This window comes from Ornithorhynchus anatinus, chromosome X1, assembly GCF_004115215.2.
Source record: "Ornithorhynchus anatinus isolate Pmale09 chromosome X1, mOrnAna1.pri.v4, whole genome shotgun sequence".
Taxonomy (NCBI): domain Eukaryota; kingdom Metazoa; phylum Chordata; class Mammalia; order Monotremata; family Ornithorhynchidae; genus Ornithorhynchus; species Ornithorhynchus anatinus.
The window spans coordinates 92,587,741-92,610,743 of NC_041749.1; the positions used below are offsets into that span (position 1 = coordinate 92,587,741).

Here is a 23,003-nt window from a genome sequence, read left to right on the forward strand (position 1 = left end):
GTCCAGCTCCTTCTTTTTAGTTTAATTCAACCTTCATCCTGCCCTGCAAATGAAATGCGTGTTGAGCTTATCCTGGTAGTGTGGAAGAATAAGTAGAAGAACTGAGCATCTCAGATTCATGGTCTGATTCTATGTTGGTCAGCCTCCATCAGAGGTATTCCATGTTGGTTTTCTTTACAGTGAGGTAAAAAGGTAGATTTGGGGAAGGGGGAGGCCCAGGCCTCCCCGGTTTATTAGATAGCCATAATAGCCTCATTCTCCATTTTATTTGGGCAGTGGAGAGCTGGCTTTAGCAATTCAGGGATATAGGTTGGCTGCTCCCCAGCCCCCTTCTCCGGTAGCAGAAACATTCCACAGTAGTGCTGGAAATAACTCAGTGACCCAGGAAGCCGCATTATATATTACTCATCTATTTATTCTGTGTCTCTACCCATTCTGTGTTTCATTCGAATACAGGGTGCACGAGAACGTCTTTAGTTGCAAAAGGAGCCTTGAAAGAAACCAACAGAATCACAAGCAACTTCAGATTGTGTCCTAATTCCCCATCTTGGTAACATCCTCTGTTGACCACTGAGCAGGATGAGGTATGGACTTGCAAGTATCCTCTAAGTCACTAATTCCCAAACTGGGTTATACAAACTTTTTGGGCAGAGTCAGCTTCAGACATATGACCATCTCCCCTGACACTGTGTGGAATCTTTATGTGGCACTGCACGTCCATGCAACATTCTGCATGACATCATTACTTGGTACTATGCACATGCAGGACTTCACTAGATGTCATTTATGTGCTCTGTGTGGAGCATAATATAATTTGTTGGAGGCAACATTTTTCTGAAGTCCATGGCCCCCATGGCCACTACAACCCACCCTGCTGCCACTCCATAACTCGGGGTCCTGGGCAGCTCGGCTCTGAGAGGTCCACTTCCGCCCCTCTCACAGATCACTTTCCTTCTGTATGACTCACAATCCTGCTGCTACCATTTTAGAGGGGCGGAGAGACATATAGCTCTTGTTTCTGCTATCTCTGAGAGAAGCTGCCCAACTGCCATCTGTATGAGGAGCAAAACAGCTACTATCTTAGGTACAGCACAGCCACGGCCGCCATTTTTGTGAGAGGCAGAGTGGCCACCATCTTAGGTACAGCACAGCCACAGCGATCATCTTTATGAGATGTAGGCACAGCCAACATCCTAGGTACAGCACAGCCACAGCCACAGCCACCATCTTTGTGAGAGGCATCATGGCCACGCTTTTTAGGTAAAGCCCAGCTGCAACCACCATTTTATGAGAGGCAGCACATCAGTCATCTTAGGTACAGCACAGCCACAGTCACCATTTTAGGTACAGCAAGGTCACAGCCACCATTTTCATAAGAGGCAATAAGCCTCTGTCTTAGGTACAGCACAACCATAGCCATCATCTTTGTGAGAGGCAACACAGCTGCTATCATCATTACAGCAAAGTCACAGCCACCATCTTTGTGAGTGGCTGCACTGCCTCTCCCACTGAGCCATGCCCTGAGGCATTGCTTACCTCACTTACCATGTGAAGCCAGTCCTGTTTTGGTTGTTTAGGCTTATTCCAGGAGACATGTGGAGTAAATTCTCTCAACGACAATGTCTGCCATAGTTGCTGTTTCATTTGAGAGGAAGTAAGACCCAACCACCTGGATGTACCTTTTTTTCCACATCTTCTCTTCCATCCCCAATACGTGCCGACTACACTGTCAGCTCCAAGCTTGTTCACATGGTCAGCCCGAGAGTTCCCAACCTGTCCCAGAAGGGCTTAGTTAAAGCATCCTCAAGGCTACAATGCTGAATACACACACACACACACACACACACACACACACACACACACACACACTTGTGTTTGCACAGAATCATAGCTATATTTAGACACATTAGGAGGAGAAACAGAGGAAAAAAATGGAAGAAGACACGCTTTATCTTTGGTAAGTAAAGCAGGGACTACACAAGATGGTGTGTGTGTGTGTGTTTGTGTGGTTGTGTGTGATTGGGGGCTGAAGATGATCTCGGAAAGAGGAAGGGATGTTAGTGCCCAGGAATACTTGTGAGGTTTATGTCTGCATGGTACTTGCAATTTTGTTGATCTGTAGTCTGTCAGGTTGATTTCAAACAATTACGAATGATAAACTCAGTGCAGAAGAGCAAGAACAAAGATGTAAATTGAAAGCGACAGAAACTCTAAATCTTAGGTCAGTGCATGAGTGGCAGGATGGGACAGGAGAAAAATACATCATCAAAGGTGTTTATTGAGCGCTTACTGTGTGCAGAGCACTATACTAAGCACTTGGGAGAGTATAATACAACATGCTAGGAAACGATTCTACACTGACCCCCAGGAGGTCCAGGTGGATTCATCCAGCCTTCCCACCTGGAACTCCTATGATTACATTCATTTGGAGTCGGTCCCATCCCACTAGATTTCAACACACCAGCAGGAATGAGTTTGTTCCTTGGAGAAGTAAGATGCATTGTGAATCAGTTAAGGAGGGTGATTTGTTGTCGCTTTGATCACAGAAATGAATGCGAGACTCCCCCATGATACGGCCAGAGTCCTTTATTAGAACACAGCTCATTCTTACTCAAAAACTGTTCACTCACTGCGTACCTGGGCATTCATAGAAACATACTGCTTGGAAAGAGAGTGACTCATTTTCCTGCCATGAAAATGGTTAAATAGCTACAATTACAGTATGGATTAATGCAGAGACTTTTACGGTAGCTTCCCTTCAAGCGGTTGTCATTGTTGCGTCTTGGAAATTAACAGTATTGTTGGCAGGTGACCTGGACAGATTCAGGTGCCTTGTGCCCAAAAGTAACTTCCCTTGGTGCTTTCCCTCTCTTTTCGCAAATCTCATATACAGGGTTTGAAAGATGAAGAAGTCTTTAAAAGAAAACTCTCTGAAATATCAATGGATTGTTACAGTGTGAGCAGATGGGGATGGACTCCCCCCTGCTGCCCATTCTTCCAAACTAACTAGGGTTCCTTTCGTAGAGAAACTTTGATGCTGCTGAAGATCCGGCCTAGGGCTTCAAACAGAGGATCACAGAAGGTGTGGATGCACAGGGAGTAGATGCGGCTGACACACTGGATTTCAATCAGGTAGCTCTTGATGCATGGCACCACTGCCCAGATGTGGCAGAAGGAGATACATGCAAAGAGGAAGCCCCAGACCAAGGCGAGTGGGATCCCCAACACAGTGGAAAGCAGCCGGTAGCACCAATATTTAGTAACCGTGAAAGTGGTGTAGCTGACTTTCCAGACTCCATCAAAGCTGTAGGTGCCCTCTGGCTCAGCTATCACGTCTTCAAAATCCACCTACAAGACATTTAGTAGAGAGGGGAAAACAAGGCCCATGAAGTCGAATGATTCTGAACAAATTTAGAAAAATTCTATTGATTTGAGAAACCATCCCCGTTCCGAACAATCCTTCCATTTTTGAATTTGATTAATAAGTAGGTAAAGTGCTTTGGTCTATCCACAGGCAGTCAATCAATCCATCAATCAATCACATTGATTGAGCACTTACTGTGTTCAGAGCACTGTACTAAGTGCTTGGGAGAGTACAATATAGAACACGTTCCCTGCCCACAAAGAGCTTACAGGTTAGAGGAGGCGATGCTATGTAAGTCAGATGCTCTTTAAGAAAAAAAAGATGATTAGGTAGATTTGTATTTAGGATTGGCAAATAAAGTGTGCTTTGCACAAGGGTGATAATAATTATGGTATTTGTTAAGCGTGTACTATGTGCCAGGCACTGTAATAAGTGCTGGAGTGCATATAAGCAACTCAGGTTGGACACAGTCCCTGTCCCATCTGGGGCTCACAGTCTCAATCCCCACTTTCCAGATGAGGTAACTGAGGCCCAGAGAAGTGAAGTGACTTCCCCAAAGTCACACAGCAGATGAGCAGCCGGGATTAGAACCCATGACCTTCTGACTCCCAGGCCCATGCCCTTCTCACTATGCCATGCTGCTTCTCATGAGCAGCATGATAGAGTTGCACCCATGCACACACCAAGTCAGACAGTCAGAGGCAGATAAAGATACAGATTGAAAATATAGGAACAGGCATACAGAGACATACAAATAGATTCAGTCATGAAGGAGAGGGAGAGGAAGAGGGGGGAAGTGGCCCAGAGAGAAGGGGCCAGTATGAGCTCAGAGAGGAGAGGAAGGGGCATATTCAGGTCCTTAGGGTTGGGGAAAGTCATGTCTGGGTTACTCAATCAATCAAGCAGTGGTATTTATTGAGCACTTACTATGTGCAGAGCACTGTACTAAGCTCTTAGCACTGTACTTTTCTGGCCATGCTGCCTCTCCTCCACCAAATTTCTTGGGCTGGCACCATCTAGAAGCTCCTCCTGCCACTGCCACCACCGCAACTCTTTCATTCATTCAATTGTATTTATTGAGCACTTACTGTGTGCAAACCACAGAACTAAGCTCTTGGGAGAGTACACTATAACAACAAATAGACACACTCCCTGCCCACAATGAGCTCAGTCTAGAGGGGGAGACAGACATTAGTACACATAAATAATAAATCATTTGACAGAGTACTTAGTCTAACATTTAAATAGTAAAGATCTTGACTATTTATACACATGAGCTGGAGTCAGGATTCCTAGGTCCCAGTCTAATTTTAATTGACCCTTAATTTATCAATAGTATTTATTGAGTGTCTACTGTGTGCAGAGCTCTACTATCCATCAATATTATTTATTGAGTACTCGCTGTGTGCAGATCATTCATTCATTGTCGTATTTATTGAGCACTAGTACTAAGAGCACTATAGGATACACTTGGGAGAGTACCATACAACACACTTGGGGAAGTAGTATGGCGTAGTGGATAGAGCATGGACCTGGGAGTCAGAAGACCATGGATTCTCATCCCAGCTCTGCCACTTGTCTGCTGTGTGACCTTGGACAAGTCACTTCACTTCTCTCTTCCTCCGTTACCTCATCTGGAAAATGGGGATCAGACTGGGAGCCTGATGTGGGACAGGGACTGTGTCCAACCCAATTTACTTGTAACCATCCCAGCACTTAGCACAGTGCCTGGCACACAGTAAGCGCTTAATGAATGCCACCATTATTATTATTACTTGGTAGACACATCCCCTACTCTCAGGGAGCTTACAGTCTTGGAGTTGGGGCGGGGGGCAGACATTACATTACAGATATGTACATGAATGCAATGGGACTGATGGTGGGATGAGTGTGAAGCGCACAGGCAGCGCAGGAGGGAGAAGGAGTAGGGAGGATGAGAACTTAGTTGGGGAAGGCATCTTGAAGGAGGTGTGACTTTAATAAGGCTTTGAAGGTGGGAAGAGTAGGGGTCTGCCATATATGGAGGGGGTGGCATGTTCCAGGCCAGAAGGAGAATGTGGTCAAGGGATCAGCAGCGAGATAGATGAGATTGAGCTACAGTGAGCAGGTTGGCATTAGAGGAATGAAGTGTGCAGGCTGGGTTGTAGTAGGAAATCAGCAAGGTTAGATAGGAGGAAGAGAGCTGACTGAGTGCCTCACAGACAATGTTAAGGAGTTTCTGGTTGATGCAGAGGTTGGCGGGTAACAACTGGGGGTTTTTGAGGAGTGGGGAGATGTGAACTGAACAACCTTTTAGAAAAATGATCCGGGCAGCAGAATGAAGTAAGTAAGGACTGGAGTGAGTAAAGGCAGGGAGGTCAGGGAGGAGGCTGACGAAATAGTCAAGGCCAGATATGATAAATGGTTGGATCAGCCTAGTAGTAACTGGGATGGAGAGGAAAGGGTGGATTCTAACGATGTTGTGCATTTGGGAGAGTACGATTGGATCAATAGGTATATTCCCTGCCCTCAGGGAGTTTACAGTCGATTGGGGGAGACAGACATTACAGAGAGGAGAAAATAACAGCATATATAAAATATAACACAGTAAAACAAAGCCTCAGACAAAGTTGCCTCCCAGCTGAAAGCTGGGAGTTAATTCCTGAGGATAGACCAACATGCCACACCGCTGTCAAGAAAGGACAGACAAGAGTCAAGGGAGGAAAAGAGAAAATAGTATGAGGCACTGCAAATATTAACCATGACAACACAACATAGAACAGCATTTTTGTATGCACAATGCAGCCAGGACTGTAGGTCTCACATTGGCCTTTCAGTAACACGTACTCAAAGGTGAATTTCACACCAATACAAAGGACAATTATAGGTAAGATTTGTATATAAGTACTGTGGAAGTTGAGCATTAAAGTGTTTAGGCAGTGTGGAACTGCTGAAATGACAGTTGGGGGATTTTGAGAGGTGAAGGTGAGAAATTATTTGGGGAAGACCTACTGGAGGAGATGTGATTTCAGATAGGCTTTTAATATAGGAAAGCAGTGGTCTGCTGGGTGTGAAGTGGGAGGGAATTCCAGGCAGGAGAGAGGATGTGAGCTAGAGATTGTCTGTGTGTACAAACTTGTCAGCCCCTGACACCCTTAGCTAGATAGGTCCAAGAATTGCAAACTTCTATTAGCTGCAATATTCAACCTGCTTTTAAAACAGCCATTTTACAACATAAACCCCTAGAGAAGACATTGGCAGTTCCCGGCATGCCTGCTGAAGGTGGCAACCCAAGCCATTCTGGTTGTCAGGCTTGTCTCTAACATTGGCTGAGTGCGTCGTTGTCCACTTCCACAGGTAAGGGTACTTGAGGGTCTGTAGGGCTGCTGGCAGTTCAAAATCACTATCCCAGAGAGCTGCCCGCTTCCTGGGTTGCCTTAATAATGATGGTATTTCATTCATTCATTCATTCAATCACATTTATTGAGTCCTTACTCTGTGCAGAGCACTGTACTAAGCGCTTGGAAAGTACAATTTGGCAACAGAGACAATCCGTACCCAACAGGCTCAGAGTCTAGAAGGGGGGAGACAGACAACAAAACAAAGCAAGTGGACAAGCATCAATTGCATCAATGTAAATAGAATTATAGATATAGACTCTTCAATAAAATAAATAGAATAACAAATATATATGCACAAGTGCTGTGGGGCAGGGAGGGGGGTAGATCAGAGGGAGGGAATTACACACCTGGTCTCCCTTCAAAGCCTTACTGAAGGCACATCTCCTCCAAGAGGCCTTCCCTGACTAAGCCCTCCTTTACTTTTCTCCCCCTCCCTTCTGTGTCACCCTGACTTGCTCCCTTTATTTATTACCCCCCCAACCATAAAAGCTTAGGTACATATCTGTAATTTTGTTTGTTTGTATTAATGTCTGTCTCCCCGTCTAGACCATAAGCTCACTGTGGGCAGGGAATGTGTTTATTGTTTTATTGTACTCGCCCAAGCACTCAGGACAGTGCTGAGCACGCAGTAGGTGCTCAATAAATATGATTGACTGACTGACTTTGATTCAATAAGCTGGGCCCAAATCAAACTCTCTGGTTTACCTAGTAGGGCCTGGAGTGGCACAGGGTTAATTAGGTTCCAAGTGATGGCACTACTGAGTGGCTCTTGGCAATATCTAGAGCACAGATCCAGGTGTCAGAAGGACATGAGTTCTAATCCCAGTTCAGCTACATGTCTGCTCTGTGACCATGGGCAAGTCACCTCACTTCTCTGGGCCTCAGTTACCTCATCTGTAAAATGGGGATTAAAAGTGTGAGCCCCATGGGGGACGGGACTGTTCCCAACCTGATTAATCCCTACCTACCCCAGTGATTAGAACAGTAAGTGCTTAACAAGTACAATAATTTTTATTATTCATATATCTCCTCCCCTTTCTCCCCCTCAGGGACTCCTTTCCTCTTTCCTTCTCCTTTCAGACTCTCTCATCTCTTCCCCTTCCCCCCACTCTCCCCCTCCAGTCAATCAATCAATTAAGCACTTACTACGTGCAGAACACTGACTAATAATAATAACGATGATTGCATTTGTTAAGGTCTTACTATGTGCCAAGCACTGCTCTAAATGCTGGGGGAGATGCAAGGTTATCAGGTTGTCCCACATGGGGCTCACAGCCTTAATCCCCATTTTACAGATGAAGTAACTGAGGCATAGAGAAGTTAAGTGATTTGCCCAACATCACACAGCTGACAAGTGTTAGAGCTGGGATTAGAACCCACGACCTCTGATTCCCAAACCTGTGTTCTTTCCACTAAGCCACATAAGCCCTTGGGAGAGTACTTTACAACAATACAACACCCTTATCTCTGCCTTTCTTCTCCTCCCTTTTTCCTTTCCCCCACCACATTGCTTACCCCTGCTGATGGCCCATGGGGGCTTCAAAATGTTGCTGACCCTACCAGGCTTGGACAGCAGTTCTCAGAATGGCCATTAGGCATTTGTGTTTGGTATACAACTACAAATTAGGTGTCTGTTAAGTGCTATGTGCCAGGCACTATACTACGCACTAGGTTGGATACAAGCAAATCCTGCTGGTAACAGTCCCTGTCCCATGTGGGTCTCACAGTCTCAATTCCCATCTTACAGATGAGGTAACTGAGGCCCAGATAAATGAAATGACCAAGATCACACGGCAGACAAGTGGTAGAGCCGGGGTTAGAACACCTGACCTTCTGACTCTCAGGCCTCTGATCTTTCCACTAGATCTATTCTCTTTCCATTAGGCTATGATGCTTCTTCAAGTAAGCCTTATCACCCTAACTTGTCTGTTCTTCTTTGTTGAGGTCTACGATGCAAGATCCTAACTGCAGCCTCAAATGCTGCAGACTTGGAAATGTCTGGCAACTGCACAGTGACTCTGGCTCCTTTTGCTAGCCTGGCACACACCCCGTCTCTTTCATCCAAGCCTTTTTCTAGAAAGGCATGTTTGGAGTTGCTGATGCCCACCATATAGGGCGGAACCCATAGCTCAGCACATTTGGATTTTCAATAAATGATATTCATAATGATGATTTTTTATTAAGAAATGAGGGGATTGAGAAGTACTTTCCCTCTATCTACTCTACCTGGAAGCTTGTCTGCTCTTATGTTGCTTTCTATGACCAGTATGTAATAAGTGGCTGCCATATCCTCAGATATGAACTTTCAATTTTGTGAGGGGGGCAAATGAGAGGTGGGGCTTCCAGGAGGTAGGTGAAAAAAGGCTTGGGAAGAACAAGTGAGAGAGTAGGGTATCCAGAGGTCCAGCTAGGGATATAGGGACAGGCATGAACAGTTGGGAGCAGGCAAACAGAGGACCTTGCTGCCTTAGCCCTCCATTTTATGTTCCCTCCCTTGTAGAATTTTGCTTTCTCTGTTTCTGCTCTTCAACCCAGATTCTCTACTTTTCATCTCTTGCAGGGAGAAAAATGAGAAAAATGAGCAGCAGCTATGTCACCACATTCTGATGTGGGCCAGATGGTAGCCAAATCCCACCATTCTGTACACTCTAGAATCCCAGAAGTGACAGATTTCAGTGGTTGCTTGCTCCAAATCTACAATCAAAGCCGTTAGATCGCCAAGCTGGGGCAGAGAACTGTGAGAGGAAAATGAGCACAGATAGATCAGTATGGGGGCTCTCTTGCCTACGGCCCTCAAGGAATTGACACCTGTGTCCTGGTCTCTCTCTTTACCCCTTTCCTCTCCACCCAAACGGCTACCTTACTGCTACAGGCTCTCGTTATATCCCGGCTAGACTACTGTGTCAGCCTTCTCTCTGACCTCCCTTCCTCCTCTCTCGCCCCGCTCCAGTCTATTCTTCACTCCGCTGCCCGGCTCATCTTCCTGCAGAAACGATCTGGGCATCCAGATCCACTCCCCTTCTTAAACAACTCCAGTGGTTGCCTATCAACCTCCGCTCCAAACAAAAACTCCTCACTCTAGGCTTCAAGGCTCTCCATCACCTTGCCCCTTCCTACCTCTCCTCTTTCTACCACCCACCCCGCACGCTCCGCTCCTCTGCCGCCCACCTCCTCACCGTCCCTCGGTCTCGCCTATCACACCGTCGACCCCTGGGCCACGTCCTCCCGCGGTCCCGGAACGCCCTCCCTCCTCACCTCCGCCAAACTGATTCTCTTCCCCTCTTCAAAACCCTACTTAAAACTCAACCTCCTCTAAGAGGCCTTCCCAGACTGAGCTCCTCTTCTCCCTCTACTCCCTCTGCCACCCCCCTTTACCTCTCCGCAGCTAAACCCTCTTTTTCCCCTTTTCCCTCTGCTCCTCCACCTCTCCCTTCCCATCCCCACAGCACTGTACTCATCTGCTCAACTGTATATATTTCCATTACCCTATTTATTTTGTTAATGAATTGTACATCGCCTTGATTCTATTTAGTTGCCATTGTTTTTACGAGATGTTCTTCCCCTTGACTCTATTTATTGCCATTGTTCTTGTCTGTCCGTCTCCCCCGATTAGACTGTAAGCCCGTCAAACGGCAGGGACTGTCTCTATCTGTTGCCGACTTGTTCATCCCAAGCGCTTAGTACAGTGCTCTGCACATAGTAAGTGCTCAATAAATACTATTGAATGAATGAATGAATGAATTTTCCTCTATCTGAGCCCAAATCTCACTGTTGGCAAGACATCTTTAATTGAATGTCCTGCCACCACCTCAAACTCAGTTCTACTCTTCGGGGCTGGAAGGGACTTGCCATGTGCTTTGCTGTTAAAGGAGAGGGGTCCAAATGACAGCAACTGGACAGGCTGTATTCTCAGGACTAAGTCCAACCCAACCTGAGCCAGACAAGAATAGATGCTTCAGGGTCCAGCCCACCCGAACCCTGGACTATGAAAAAATGTTCCCATACAGCAGCGTTGATTCACAAAAGGCCTCGGCTAGGGTGACCAATCATCCGGTTTCACAACAAACAGTCTGATTTTCAGCGGGTCTGTCCCCCTTCTGGAACTGATATGGGCCTGGCTGCTTTCTGTTTTGAAAGTTCTCAGCACGGAATGGCCTGCCACTGTGTTCTCCAGCTCAGACATGTTGCTAGAGTTCCTATGGACCTTGTAGGGGAACACAAAGACTCCAGAATGAGTGAAGAGTTAGGAGGTCTTCCTGGAGAAATACCCCAAATCAGCTTGCTCATTCATGATTAGTTTTGACTCTGTGCTGACCCAGTAGAGCACTACTGCTTTGAGTGCCCTAGGACTTAATAATAATAATGTTGGTATTTGTTAAGTGCTTACTATGTGCCGAGCACGGTTTTAAGCACTGGGGTAGACACAGGGGAATCAGGTTGTCCCACGTGGGGCTCACAGTCTTAATCCCCATTTTACAATGAGGGAACTGAGGCACTGAGAAGTGAAGTGACTTGCCCAAAGTCACACAGCTGACAAGTGGCCGAGCCAGGATTCGAACGCATGACCTTTGACTCCAAAGCCTGTGCTCTTTCCACTGAGCCACACTGCTTCTCTGGACTTGTAGGGTGATCCAAGTCCATGTAGGGTTCTAGCAGCTAGAGTACAGTCAGTCCATTTGAGGCTATAAAATATTTATATTCACAGGGAAAATCAAATACTCTTTCATTTAAAAAAATGGCATTTCGACTTTGTTAAAGGTAGCACAGAATGATGGAAAAGGAGTACTAGGAGATTCTCTGAATGAGGATCCACTTTAAAACCTGAGGCAATGATAGAGATAATCAGTCAGATATTTGGACCAGTCGAAATAGATTACTGTTAATGTAGTTAGAGCTGAAATTAAAATTTTTCAAAGAACAGACCAGAGATAAGCCGATTCATTTACTGAGATGTTACCCTTATCTTTTCCTAAAATGATATCTTCTATATCACTGATACTAGATTTTTTCCCAAAATGATATCACATTATTTTCTGTTTATATGCATATAGTAGTTTCAAACCTCTCTTAGGATTGCACCTGGAGAGTTTCTAGTACTCTACCAGTCTCGACTATGGGAGGGAGAGTCAAGCGGAGCCATATCCATTCCATTCCTAGCTTGGGCAGTGGCTAGTGAGTGGAAGTCAATCTGCTACAAATCAAAACTCATCTGTGCTGGGCAGCAGCAGCATGGGAGAGAGTCGAGGCTGGAGACTCAAGTTTACTGCGCGGAAGAAGGCAATGGTAAGCCACTTCTGTATTTTTACCAGGAAAACCCTAAGGAGACTACCAGAATGATTGTAGATAGAGGTGGGGCGCTCAGGGACAGATGTGCCCATGGAGTCGATATGTCTCAGAGATGACTCGACAGCATACGACAAGAAAAGTAGTTTCAAAATATTATTCACTTCACTCTACTCCTGATATAAATCTATCAATCATTCAATCAACGGCTTTTATTGAGTACTTACTGTGTGCGGAGCACTGTACTAAGCACTTGGGAGGGTACAATGCAACAGAGTTGATGGACACATTCCCTGCCCATAATGAGCTTATGGTCTAGATAGTCTTGATATAAAGAATAACAATGAAAAGAAAAATAGCCTCTCATTTAGCAGGAAGGAACTTACGGTGTCATGGCCCTGGTGTCTAGCACCCTTTCTGCTACCCACCAGGCTGCTACCAACTCCACACCCTAAGACTGTAAGCTCCTTGAAGGCAGGGATTGTGTTTATCATCTATGTTGTAGTGCGCTCTCCTAAGTGCTCTGCACTCAGTAAGCACTCAATAAATACCGGTAATTTATTGATTGATTAGAACTGGCCTTCCACAGGAGCAGGCCGAAGACAAAGCCAGCGGGACCAGAGGCTCTTACTTTGGCCATAGTGATCACAGTGGGGTAGAGTACAGCAGACCAGCTTTGGTAAGTACCCTGTTTCCTCCCAATGTCTATTCCCCCTTCTCTCCCTGTCTCCCTCTGATCTCTTCCCTTCATATTACTCTCTGTGCCTTTCCCCTCTGTGCCCCTCTGAATCCACTCCTCATGCCTCTCTCCAGTCCCATCCTTGCTTTGGGCTGAGTCCCCTCCCATCTGTGCTTGTGTCTGCTGGGATTAGGCAGTTCTATCTGAAGTGCAATTAGGATTCCAAATGGATTTTGGAAATAGCAACCAATCCAATCTAATTAATCTGGACTGTGCCTTGTAACCCTGCTGCTATCCTGTTTCTTGTAATGCTCCCTGGAGTCCTCACCTCTCCAAGGAAGCCAGCAAGAAGCTGTTGCTTCTCCTGCTGCTATTGTTGCTTCTTTTTCAGCTGATGCTCCTCCTGCCACCATACTGACTGAACCTCCTCTGTCACCTTGAAATGCCCTCAGGATTAATTCTACCCCAGGTTGAAACCTCTGATCTAAAACGTAGGTCATATCAACAAATTTTCAACCACCACTTGATTTAGGGATTTGCTTAGTATATGTAATTACATACTAAATTCATCTATTTAATCATCATCTAAAATATTTATAGTAACTGCTGTGACCATGGCATGGTTCTAAGCACTACTGAATTTTATGGTGTTTTCTACATAGATGCACTCCTTACTCTCAAGGGTTTTATTGTCTAAAGCTGTATATAAAACACATGAACATACCATCAGCACGTACATACATAAGCAGGACAAAATGCATAATCATGGAAGTAGGGGAAGATGTGATCTTTGCCTTGTAAGAAAGATGAATTAACTCAATCTATCTCTCATTTTCTACTTATGGTAACATTTCTACTCCAGAGAGTTTTGATTCAGTGTCTTTTCATAGCTATTTTTATTAGAAACAATTGAGTTTGAGATTTGAATTGGTTATTTACCATTATTGCCTTTGAAACATTCAGAGAGCCCAAAGCTGTCACAAGCTTCATTTTCTTTGAATTACATATCTCATGATCAATTAGCAGGACCTAGAATAGGCCTAAACTGCTTGAATTTAAGAGAAAAGATTGCTTTTTTCACGCTACACTAAGCCACTTGCAGGAAATGAAAAGGAGATTTTTACGCACAGTTCATGGGAAAGCTATGTAGAGCCAGTGGTTTAGCAGAAAATACAGTGACTTAATATCTTAATTGGTTACCAAAATTTGAGAATAAACTCTTTTGTGGAATTTAGGATTGCATTCTCAGTGAGACAGACCATTTAGTTTGGGTTTGAAGTGAGAAGAAAGGGAGAGAGAATATTAAAAAGGCCTCTTGGACAATTTAATTTTTAAGCAAGAAGAGGCCATATTAATTTAACTTAGTCAACCAGGGCTGCCTGGTAGAGAACCCATGGGAAGGTTTATAAGACTGTGAAGCTGTAGCCTGTCATCAAGTTGAACTTTCCCTTTGCCTTCACCTTTCATTTTCCTCTCCTCCAGCACTTCTGCCGGCGGACACGATCTCATGGAAATAAGCAAACCTACCTAGAGGACCCAACCAAATAGACTTTAGCTTGTGTCAGAGACCCCTGGGTGGCAATTTCTCCTTTGAGAAAGAATTGGTCAGCATTTGCTCTAAGAAGCATGGGGAATCTGCCATTGTTTTTCCAAACTATATTTGTTTTGCTCTTTCCCTGCAGTCTTTCAACTCCTTTTGCCTTCAGGACACCTCCACTTGGCTATCCTGCTGACAACTCACACTTAACATGTCCAAAACAAAACTCCACACCTTCTTTCACAAACGCTGTCCTCCCCCTGCCTTTCCAATTCTTGTAGATATCACCACTATCCTCCTTTTCCCCCAAGACTGTAACCTTGACATTATTCTTAACTCATCTCTTTCATTCAATAATGGATTATAATAGTAATTATGGTTTGGACTGTAAGCTCTTTGTGAGCAGGGACTGTGTCTGTTATATTGTTCTCTGCCTAGCACCTCTCAAGGTTGTACCTGGAATGTTTCCAGTACTCTACCAGTCTTGACTATGGGAGGGAGAGTCAAGCAGAGGCCTACCCGTTCCATTCCTAGCTTGGGCAGTGACTAGGGAGTGGAAGGCAATCTGCTACAAGTCAAAACTCACCTGTGCTGGGTAGCAGTGGCATAGGAGAAAGTCGAAAGAGAAGACTCAAGTTTACTGTTTGGAAAGAGGCAATGGTAAACCACTTGCATAATTTTACCAAGAAAACTCTAAGGATATGAACAATTGCAGATGGAGGTGGGGCATTCTGACAGAGATGTGTTCACGGTGTTGCTATAGGTCAGAGACGATTAGACAGCATAAGAGAAGACAGGACTCTCCCAAGTGCTTAGTAATAATAATAGTAATGTTGGTATTTGTTAAGCACTTACTATGTGCAGAGCACTGTTCTAAGCGCTGGGGTAGACAAAGGGGAATCAGGTTGTCCCACGTGGGGCTCACAGTCTTAATCCCCATTTTACAGATGAGGTAACTGAGGCACAGAGAAGTTAAGTGACTTGCCCACAGTCACACAGCTGACAAGTGGCAGAGTCGGGATTCGAACCCATGACCTCTGACTCCAAAGCCCATGCTCTTTCCACTGAGCCACGCTGTCCTCTGCACACAGTAAGCACTCAGTAAATATGATTGACTGACCTGACTGACTGACTTTTGTTAAGTACCTACTATTTGTCAAAAACTGTTCTAACTGCTGGGGTAATTACAAGTTTATCAGGTTGGGCTCAGTCTCTCTTACAGTCTAAGAAGGAGGGAGAACAGGTATGAAATCCCCATTTTACAGATGAGGAAACTGAGACCCTGAGAAGTTAAATGACTTGCCCAAGGTCACACAGTAGACAAATGGTGGAGTCAGCAGTAGAACCATGGTCCTCTGACTCCCAGGCACTTGCTCTTTCCACGAGGCCATGCTGCTTCTCAATCTACATATTTAATGTCACTAAATCCTGTCAGTTCTACCTTCACAACATGGCTAAAACCTGGCTTTCCTCTCCATCCAAACAGCTACTATTCTGATCCAAGCACTATCATACCTCACTTTGACTAGTGCATCAGTCTCCTCACCAACCTCCCTGCCTCCTGCCTCCTGTTTCTCCCAACTCCAATCCATACTTCACTGCTGCTGCCTGGATCATTTTACTGAAAAGCTTTTCAGTCCACATCTCCCCACTCTTCAAGAACCTCCAGTGGTTGCCCATCCACCTCTGCATCAAACAGAAACTCCTTACCATTGGCTTTAAAACACTCAAACCGCTTACTCCCTCCAACCTTACCTCTCTGATTTCCTGTACAACCCAGCCCGCTCACTTCACTCTTCTAACACCAACCTACTGTACCTCAATCTCTATTATCTCACCACCGACCTCTTGCCCACATCCTCACTCAAGCCTGGAACTCCCTCCCACTTCATATATGACAGCTCAGCACTCTACCCACCTCAAAGCCTTATTAAAATCACATCTCCTCCAAGAGGCCTGCCCCGATTAAACCCTCATTCCCCCTACTCCCTGTCTCTTCTGCATCACCGATGCACTACTTGATATTCACTCCACCCTCTGCCCCACAGCACTTATGTACATTTCTATAATTTAATTTAATGTCTCTCCCTCTGGACTGTAAGTTCCTTATAGGCAGGAAACTTCTCTACCAACTCTACCTTATTGTACTCTCCTAACCACTTAGTACAGTGCTCTGCACAGTAAATGCTCAATAAATATTAATGATTGATTGATTTGCTCCGTGCAGATTCGGACATTCTGTACCTGAGAGAAACATGAATTAGGAAGTCAATCAATCAGTTGTATTTTTGAGCATTTAATGAGTACAGAGCACTGTACTAAGCGCTTGGGAAAGTTCAATATAACAGAGTTGGTAGACACGTTCCCTGCCCACAGTGATTTTACAATGTAGAGGGGGAGACAGATACTAATATAATTCAACTACAGACTTGTATATAAGTGCTGTGGGGCTGAGGGAGGAGTGAATAAAGGGTGCAAATCCAAGTATAAGGGTGATTCAGAATGGAGTGGAAGAAGAAATTGAGGGCCTAATCGTGGAAAGCCTCTTGGAGGAGATATGCTTAGACTGTGAGCCCATTATTGGGCAGGGATTGTCTCTATCTGTTTCTGAATTGTACATTCCAAGTGCTTAGTACAGTGCTCTGCACATAAAAAGCGCTCAATAAATACAGTTGAATAATAAGGGTCACTTTAGGTCCTGAGGGACATTCAGCTAAGAGCATAGAGAAGCAGTGTTGCTTAGTGGAAAGAGTGTGGGCTTGGGAGTTAGAGGACATGGGTTCTAATACCACCCCCGACACTTGTCTGCTGTGTGACCTTGGGAAAGTCACTTAACTTCTCTGTGCCTCCATTACCTCATCTGTAAGATGGTGATTAAAAGTGTAAGCCCCATGTGGGACAACCTGATTTCCCTGTATCTATCTCAGCGCTTTGAACAGTGCTTGTCACATAGTAAGCACTTAAAAATACCACCATTATTATTATTATACATGGGATGCTGAGAGGGCAGGGGTGGGGGAGAAGTGGTGTCTTGCCTCATGGTGGACCACCAGCTCGAAATCTCAGATCTGGGTATGGCACAAGCTAAGCAGAAAGTTTTGATCTGGGCTCTGAAACAGCTAGAAGACATCGAGGAGTTGCTGTAGTGTGGCAGAGAGATGGCATCTTCTCTTTGTAGAGGACAGAAGGTAGCCATTTTGTTGACACTAAAATCTGCTGAGCTGACGAAGAGGGAGGATAGGGAGAGCAAATTTCTCTGGGTGATGTGAAAAGAGGTGTGAAAATATAGATCAATATTTTAGCAGTGCATGACAACCTACTGAATGCAATGCACTGTACAGAGTGTTTGGGAAGAAGTATGACCGAGTGGAAAGATCACGGGTCGGAGAGTCAGAGGACTTGAGTTCTAATTTTGACCCCGTCACTTGTATGCTGTCTGACTTTGGATAAGTAAAATGACTCTTCTGTGCTTCAGTTTCCTCATCTGTAAGATGGGGATCCAGTACTTGTTCTCCCTCCTACTTAGATTATGAGCCCTATGAGGGACAGAGACTGTGTCTGACCTGATTATTTTGAATCTTGTATCTTGATTATCTTGAATAAGTACAGTGTGTGGCACAATGTAAGTGTTTAACAAATATTATCATTATTATTCCTATTATTATTATACAATAGGAGAAGTAGAAGTTTATTAAAAATCATATAAACTGAGCAGAGATTCCCTTTCTCAAGGTAGCCTTTTTTCCAATACACAAACATTTGTTTCCTTTTTCCCCCATAAGGAGGCTATATGCCATACTCTTTGCTGTTCATCTTCTCTCAAAGGCATTTTCAAGGGGATTAGGGCTAAACGGAGTTCATTAAACATTGTTGAAAATCTTCCCTGCTTTGAGTGTTTTGGACTCAGAAGGATTTTCTTTAAATTTTTTTCTTTTACTTGCAACCCACTAGCAGATCTAATGATACTATATCAAAAGCAATCAACTCATTAAGGAGATCACACCACAGCAGGACAAGAACGGTGTTTTTCAGTTAACCTTTTCTAGAAGGAAATTATAATTCTTCATATCAAGAAAAATCCTCACAGGAAGGACAGTTCTAGGCAAAGCAGGATCTCAAAGTTAATCTGGATTTTAAAATCTGGTCTCTTTGAGCCTTATATTTTACTCCAAGGTAATTGAAAACTTCAGAGGAATAGCTTATGCATTCCTGTTGGCTATAATGTTTAAGGCATATTCTGTAATGGGAGCTAAATTAGCTCTTTATTTAAATATAGATACAGTGTACGGAGCTGGGATGCATACGAGCACGTTCTCTCTCTCTCACTATCTATATATAAATTTCTCCCCAGCTTCATATCTGATGAGAGTTCCGAAGTAGCATACCAAGCAGCACAGGACATTAATCTTTGGAGTGAAATGTTGCCATGTTGGGGATCAGAGGTTGCCAAACTCTTGCAACTGAAATACTGAACCAAAGTAGGGGTGTTTGGTAAGGCTGCTCAATGAACAGCGCTGTTAGATTGGCTCAATCCTCCCCACCATGATCCACTCTTGGGAGTTATAGGGAAGGAAGTCAAAGATAGAAATAGAAATCATGAGGAGAAATAGGTATACCAGCTTTATGGAAGTGAGGGATTGGCATGGATTGGTCCACAGCTTTTTGTGTAAAATGGGTGTCCATTACCAAGCACTGTACTAAGTGCAGGTTAGATGCAATGCTATCAGATTGGACACAGCCCCTGTCCCACATGGGGCTCACAGTCTAAGAGGGAGTACAGGTGTTGATTCCCCATTTTACAGATGAGGAAACTGAGACCCAGAGAAGTGAAATGGCTTGCCCTACCTCACACAGCAGGTAAATGGTGGAGCTGGGATGAGAACCCAGGTCCTCTGATTCCCACACCTAGGTTCTTTCCACTAGACCATACTGCTAGAAAGGGTTTGGAAATGGAGCCAAGGTGTTGGCACCATTTCTTGTCCTCGACTGACAGACTGTGGTCCCTAGCCTCACCCAGGCCCTTCTGGATCCCCCTTATTTTCAACAGGTTCTGAGGCTGAGCCACAGCTTTCCCTTGCCTTTGGCCGTAGAGCCTAGTGAGGATGAGTTGTATGTCTCCTAGACAGCCTGGGACATCCTACAGGAACAAGGAGACAGCATAGTGTAGTGGATAGAGCACAGGCCTGGGAGTCAGAAAGTCATGGGTTCTAATCCCGGCTCCAACACTTATCTGCTGTGTGACCTTGGGCAAGTGACTTAACTTCTCTGTGCCTCAGTTATCTCATCTGTAAAAAATGGGAATTAAGTGTGCAGGCCCAATGGGAGACAGGAACTGTGTCCAATCTGATTACCTTGTATCTACCCTAGTGCTTAGAACAGTGTTTGGTACTTCAGTGCTTCAGTTCATTACGTGGTTCAGTGTTTCTGAACCCAGAGCCACTGGCCACCCCCTGCCATCACTTAAGCAGGAGTGACCTCTGGCTCAGCTGGTCTGTCCTGTGCCTGTACCAGAACTATGTGCAGCAGCAGCAAAGAGCAAGGCCGGGGAGGAGGAGATGGCCCACCGATGGAGGGTAAGTGCTCTCTTCCCTACCTCTCTCTCCCCTGCTTCTCCTCCTTCCCCTTCCTTCTCCTCTTTGCTTTCCATTTTTAATCACCTCTTTCCCATTCATTTTCCTTCTCCTTTCCTCTATCTTTCCTCTCTTTTCTTCTTCTCTCAACCCTATTTTCTCCCCTTTTCCTTCCTCTCCCTCTTTGCCTCCCCACAAAAATCCCACCCCCCTCAAAGCTCTGCCCCTATCACCCACCCCCTCAGTGCACCTCGAAGTTTGACCAGGGTGAAATAGCTATTGAGGCATCCAGGGGGCCTGCCTCAGGGCCTCAGAAACTTGAGGAGGCCTTTTCTCTCAGATGGGGGATCCATCCATCCATCCACCCATCCATCCATCCATCCTTCCCCTGTCATGGAAGGGGGGGGGGTGGGGGAGCATGCTTCCCAAAACCAAAGATGACCCTATAATCAAAGACTGTGAGCTGGGCAGATCTGAAAATGTCTGGCCTTCTGAGTTTGGGGTGAGAGCATATGCAAGAATTCCCAGTGTTTAGATTCTAGTCTTGGCAGTCTATGTCACTGAGGGTACTTGGGGCACCAAAGGCCAACCTAGACCCATCAAGGGGCATGACTACTTATGGATGGCACTCACCTAGAAGAAAGGTAGGAAGAGGGGCTTATGTACACATCTTCCAAATTCACTTTGCATTTGGGGTTTCCAGCAGAGCACTAATCTACACTTCTCAGTGCTCAACCCAACACTCATGCCTGATCACAAAAATTCTTAATACTTCTCACTTCTCTATCAAACTCTTGTCTTCCCCTAATCCACTTTTCCTTATTGAGCCTGGGCTCCCACTGGCAAAGTATCCAGATAATTTGCATGCTAGAAAAATATTTTGGCTTCAATTATCCAGGTATTTCAAATAAAAGTGAAGACTTTGGCCTGATTTATCCATCTAACTTGACAATACAGATTGCTTCAAATATTAAGAAGGGTATTAGAAAAGGAAGAAAGAATGACAAGGGAGGTATGGGAAATGACATTATTTCAAATGGAGCCTGTTCCAAATAAACTGCCTTGCCTAATGGATCCATTGTTCTAATTGTATTGTATTTACCTCAGTGCTTAGTTAAGTGCTTGGCACATAGTAAGCACTTAAATGCAGTCAGTATCACAGAAGGTGCTTAACAAATCTCTGTCAATCAATGGTATTCACTGAGTGCTTACTGTGTGCAGAGCACTGTAGTAGGTGCTTGTGAGAGAATAATAGAGTAGGCAGGTGTGATCCCTGCCCTCACCTCTATTATTATTATTATTATCATTATTATTTGCTTTCCCATGCACTGTAGCACTGACATCATCTAATGTATCAGCTAATTTGATTGTCACCATCTCCCCTTGTAACAGAAATTCATTTTGAAAGTGCAAGCACCCAATCATATGAGTGTGAGGTAGCTGGCTGAGAGAGCATATCAATCAGTGATATTTTTTGAGAATTTATTGTGTGCAAAGCACTGTACTAAGCACTTAGCATTACCTCCAAGATGATGGTAACTGGACTGACAGTTCTATCCCAATCCACACACACCTGAGATATTTGTCTACAGATTCCAATATCAAAGACAAAGAGGTATGAAACAGAAATGATTTCTGTCCCCTCCACATCTCCTCATGTGTTGACTTCACTTTTATGATTAAAAGAATGAAGAAGAAAAAGAAGACATTTCAATATGCTATTTGACAGCTCCTACTATGTGAAACAGTAGCTGTTTCTTTGATACCTCCATCTCGGCTCACGCAGTAATTTACAACCTTAAGATGAGAAAATCTCTATTTGGGATAAGATTCTGAACTGGTGATCCCCCTCAGAGATGTCCTTTCAAATAGCTGCAAGAACTGGCAAATGCCATCCTCAGAGGCACATTCTCGGACAGGTTACTTGAAGCGTACTGGAGGACTGACAGATTTCTTTTGCCTAGTTCATCTGGCGAGTGTGAGTAGTGAATGGCATTGTGCTGAGGTATGAGATCTCCAGAGTTTGTTTGTGTTCTCAGGCCAGAGAATTTTGCTTTTACCTTGGATAAGACTTTTCTCTATAGACTAGCTTTCGGCACTCACACTACCAAATTCAATTTCCACTAGAAAAGTAAACGCTACTGGCCATCTCATTTCAACTTATTCTAGAGGAAAGGCAGGGATAAGTATATAAGCAATCATTTTGAACTTTAGGACTAGAAATATTTTCTTGTTTTACATCTTAATAATTGCTCCCCACCCCACTCTCTTCTCTTCTCCTCTCTCCTCCAGTTATATCCTCAAAACTTTGGATTTTCTTCCAGGAGGTAAACTTGGCACAAGCTTTGTACTCTAAGTTGGTATAATTTCTGGAAGGAAGAAAAGTTAGGAATACAAACAAAATGTCAATAACAGGTCCTCTACTACCAAGCAGGCTAATTCTACATATCCACCTTTTGCTAAGAAATAACCCAACTCTTCCAATGGTGAAATTAAGGTCAAAGTTAAGGATCAGAAAATATACCTTTACCACATCTTCGTTAATGTGTTTTGGATCTCTGTTCACCAGATCGATTTCTTTACTGTGTATATCCTTTATTATCCTTGCTTCCAGGTCTGTGTGCTCTTCGGCCATGATTTCTCTTTGGTTTCAGAATGGTAATCTTCAAACTCTTTCGACTGGAAAACAATACCTTTGGTGAAAGTTGTGAATCCAGTGCTCCAAGATTTGGGCTCTACCCTTCTAAATAGCCCCACCCCACATGCCAGAGGACAGCTGTCTCACATAACTTTACCCAGATCCTCTGGTAAAGCTGACTATGGCAAGTCTCCAAGCTAAAATTAATATTGTAACTCACACTGTGCTCTGAATGCACTCCTTAAAGGGGACTGTTCTGAATTGAGATCTCACGCTGTAGAGTAATATTTTCGGTCACTGGGATTATTCTAAGGCTGAGTCTACATGGCAGAGAGAAGGTGTTTGGGGAAAAGATTAATCAGAACATATGGGCCTGAGGGTTACTTCTTAACAAAAAAAACTGTTCTTTCCTACTGTTTGATTAACATATTTGTTTCAGACTAAGTGCTCTACCATTAAAAGGGTGGTTTTTCATGTAAAGACAGTACAGTTGCCTGTCAGGGTGCCTCTTTCATTGAGTTTCCTTGGGACTTTTTCTAGTTTCCTGAAAAC

The 23,003-nt window shown here is 44.4% G+C and overlaps 1 protein-coding gene and 2 non-coding genes across 3 annotated transcripts; 2 read left to right on the forward strand and 1 right to left on the reverse strand.

The window, feature by feature from the left end:
* Positions 1–2,568: 2,568 nt before the first annotated feature.
* CAV3 (caveolin 3) lies at positions 2,569–22,579 on the reverse strand. The gene is made up of 2 exons (XM_029051537.1): positions 22,338–22,579; positions 2,569–3,348 (listed from the first exon to the last, which is right to left on the reverse strand). The coding sequence occupies exons 1-2, from the start codon at positions 22,446–22,448 to the stop codon at positions 3,007–3,009; spliced, it is 453 nt and encodes a 150-aa protein (XP_028907370.1). The 5' UTR covers positions 22,449–22,579; the 3' UTR covers positions 2,569–3,006.
* LOC114806696 lies at positions 11,806–11,943 on the forward strand. Its single transcript, XR_003754758.1, has one exon. It is a non-coding gene; the product is annotated as a small nucleolar RNA SNORA7 (small nucleolar RNA).
* On the forward strand, positions 14,682–14,819 carry LOC114806751. The gene has a single exon (XR_003754813.1). It is a non-coding gene; the product is annotated as a small nucleolar RNA SNORA7 (small nucleolar RNA).
* Positions 22,580–23,003: the final 424 nt, after the last annotated feature.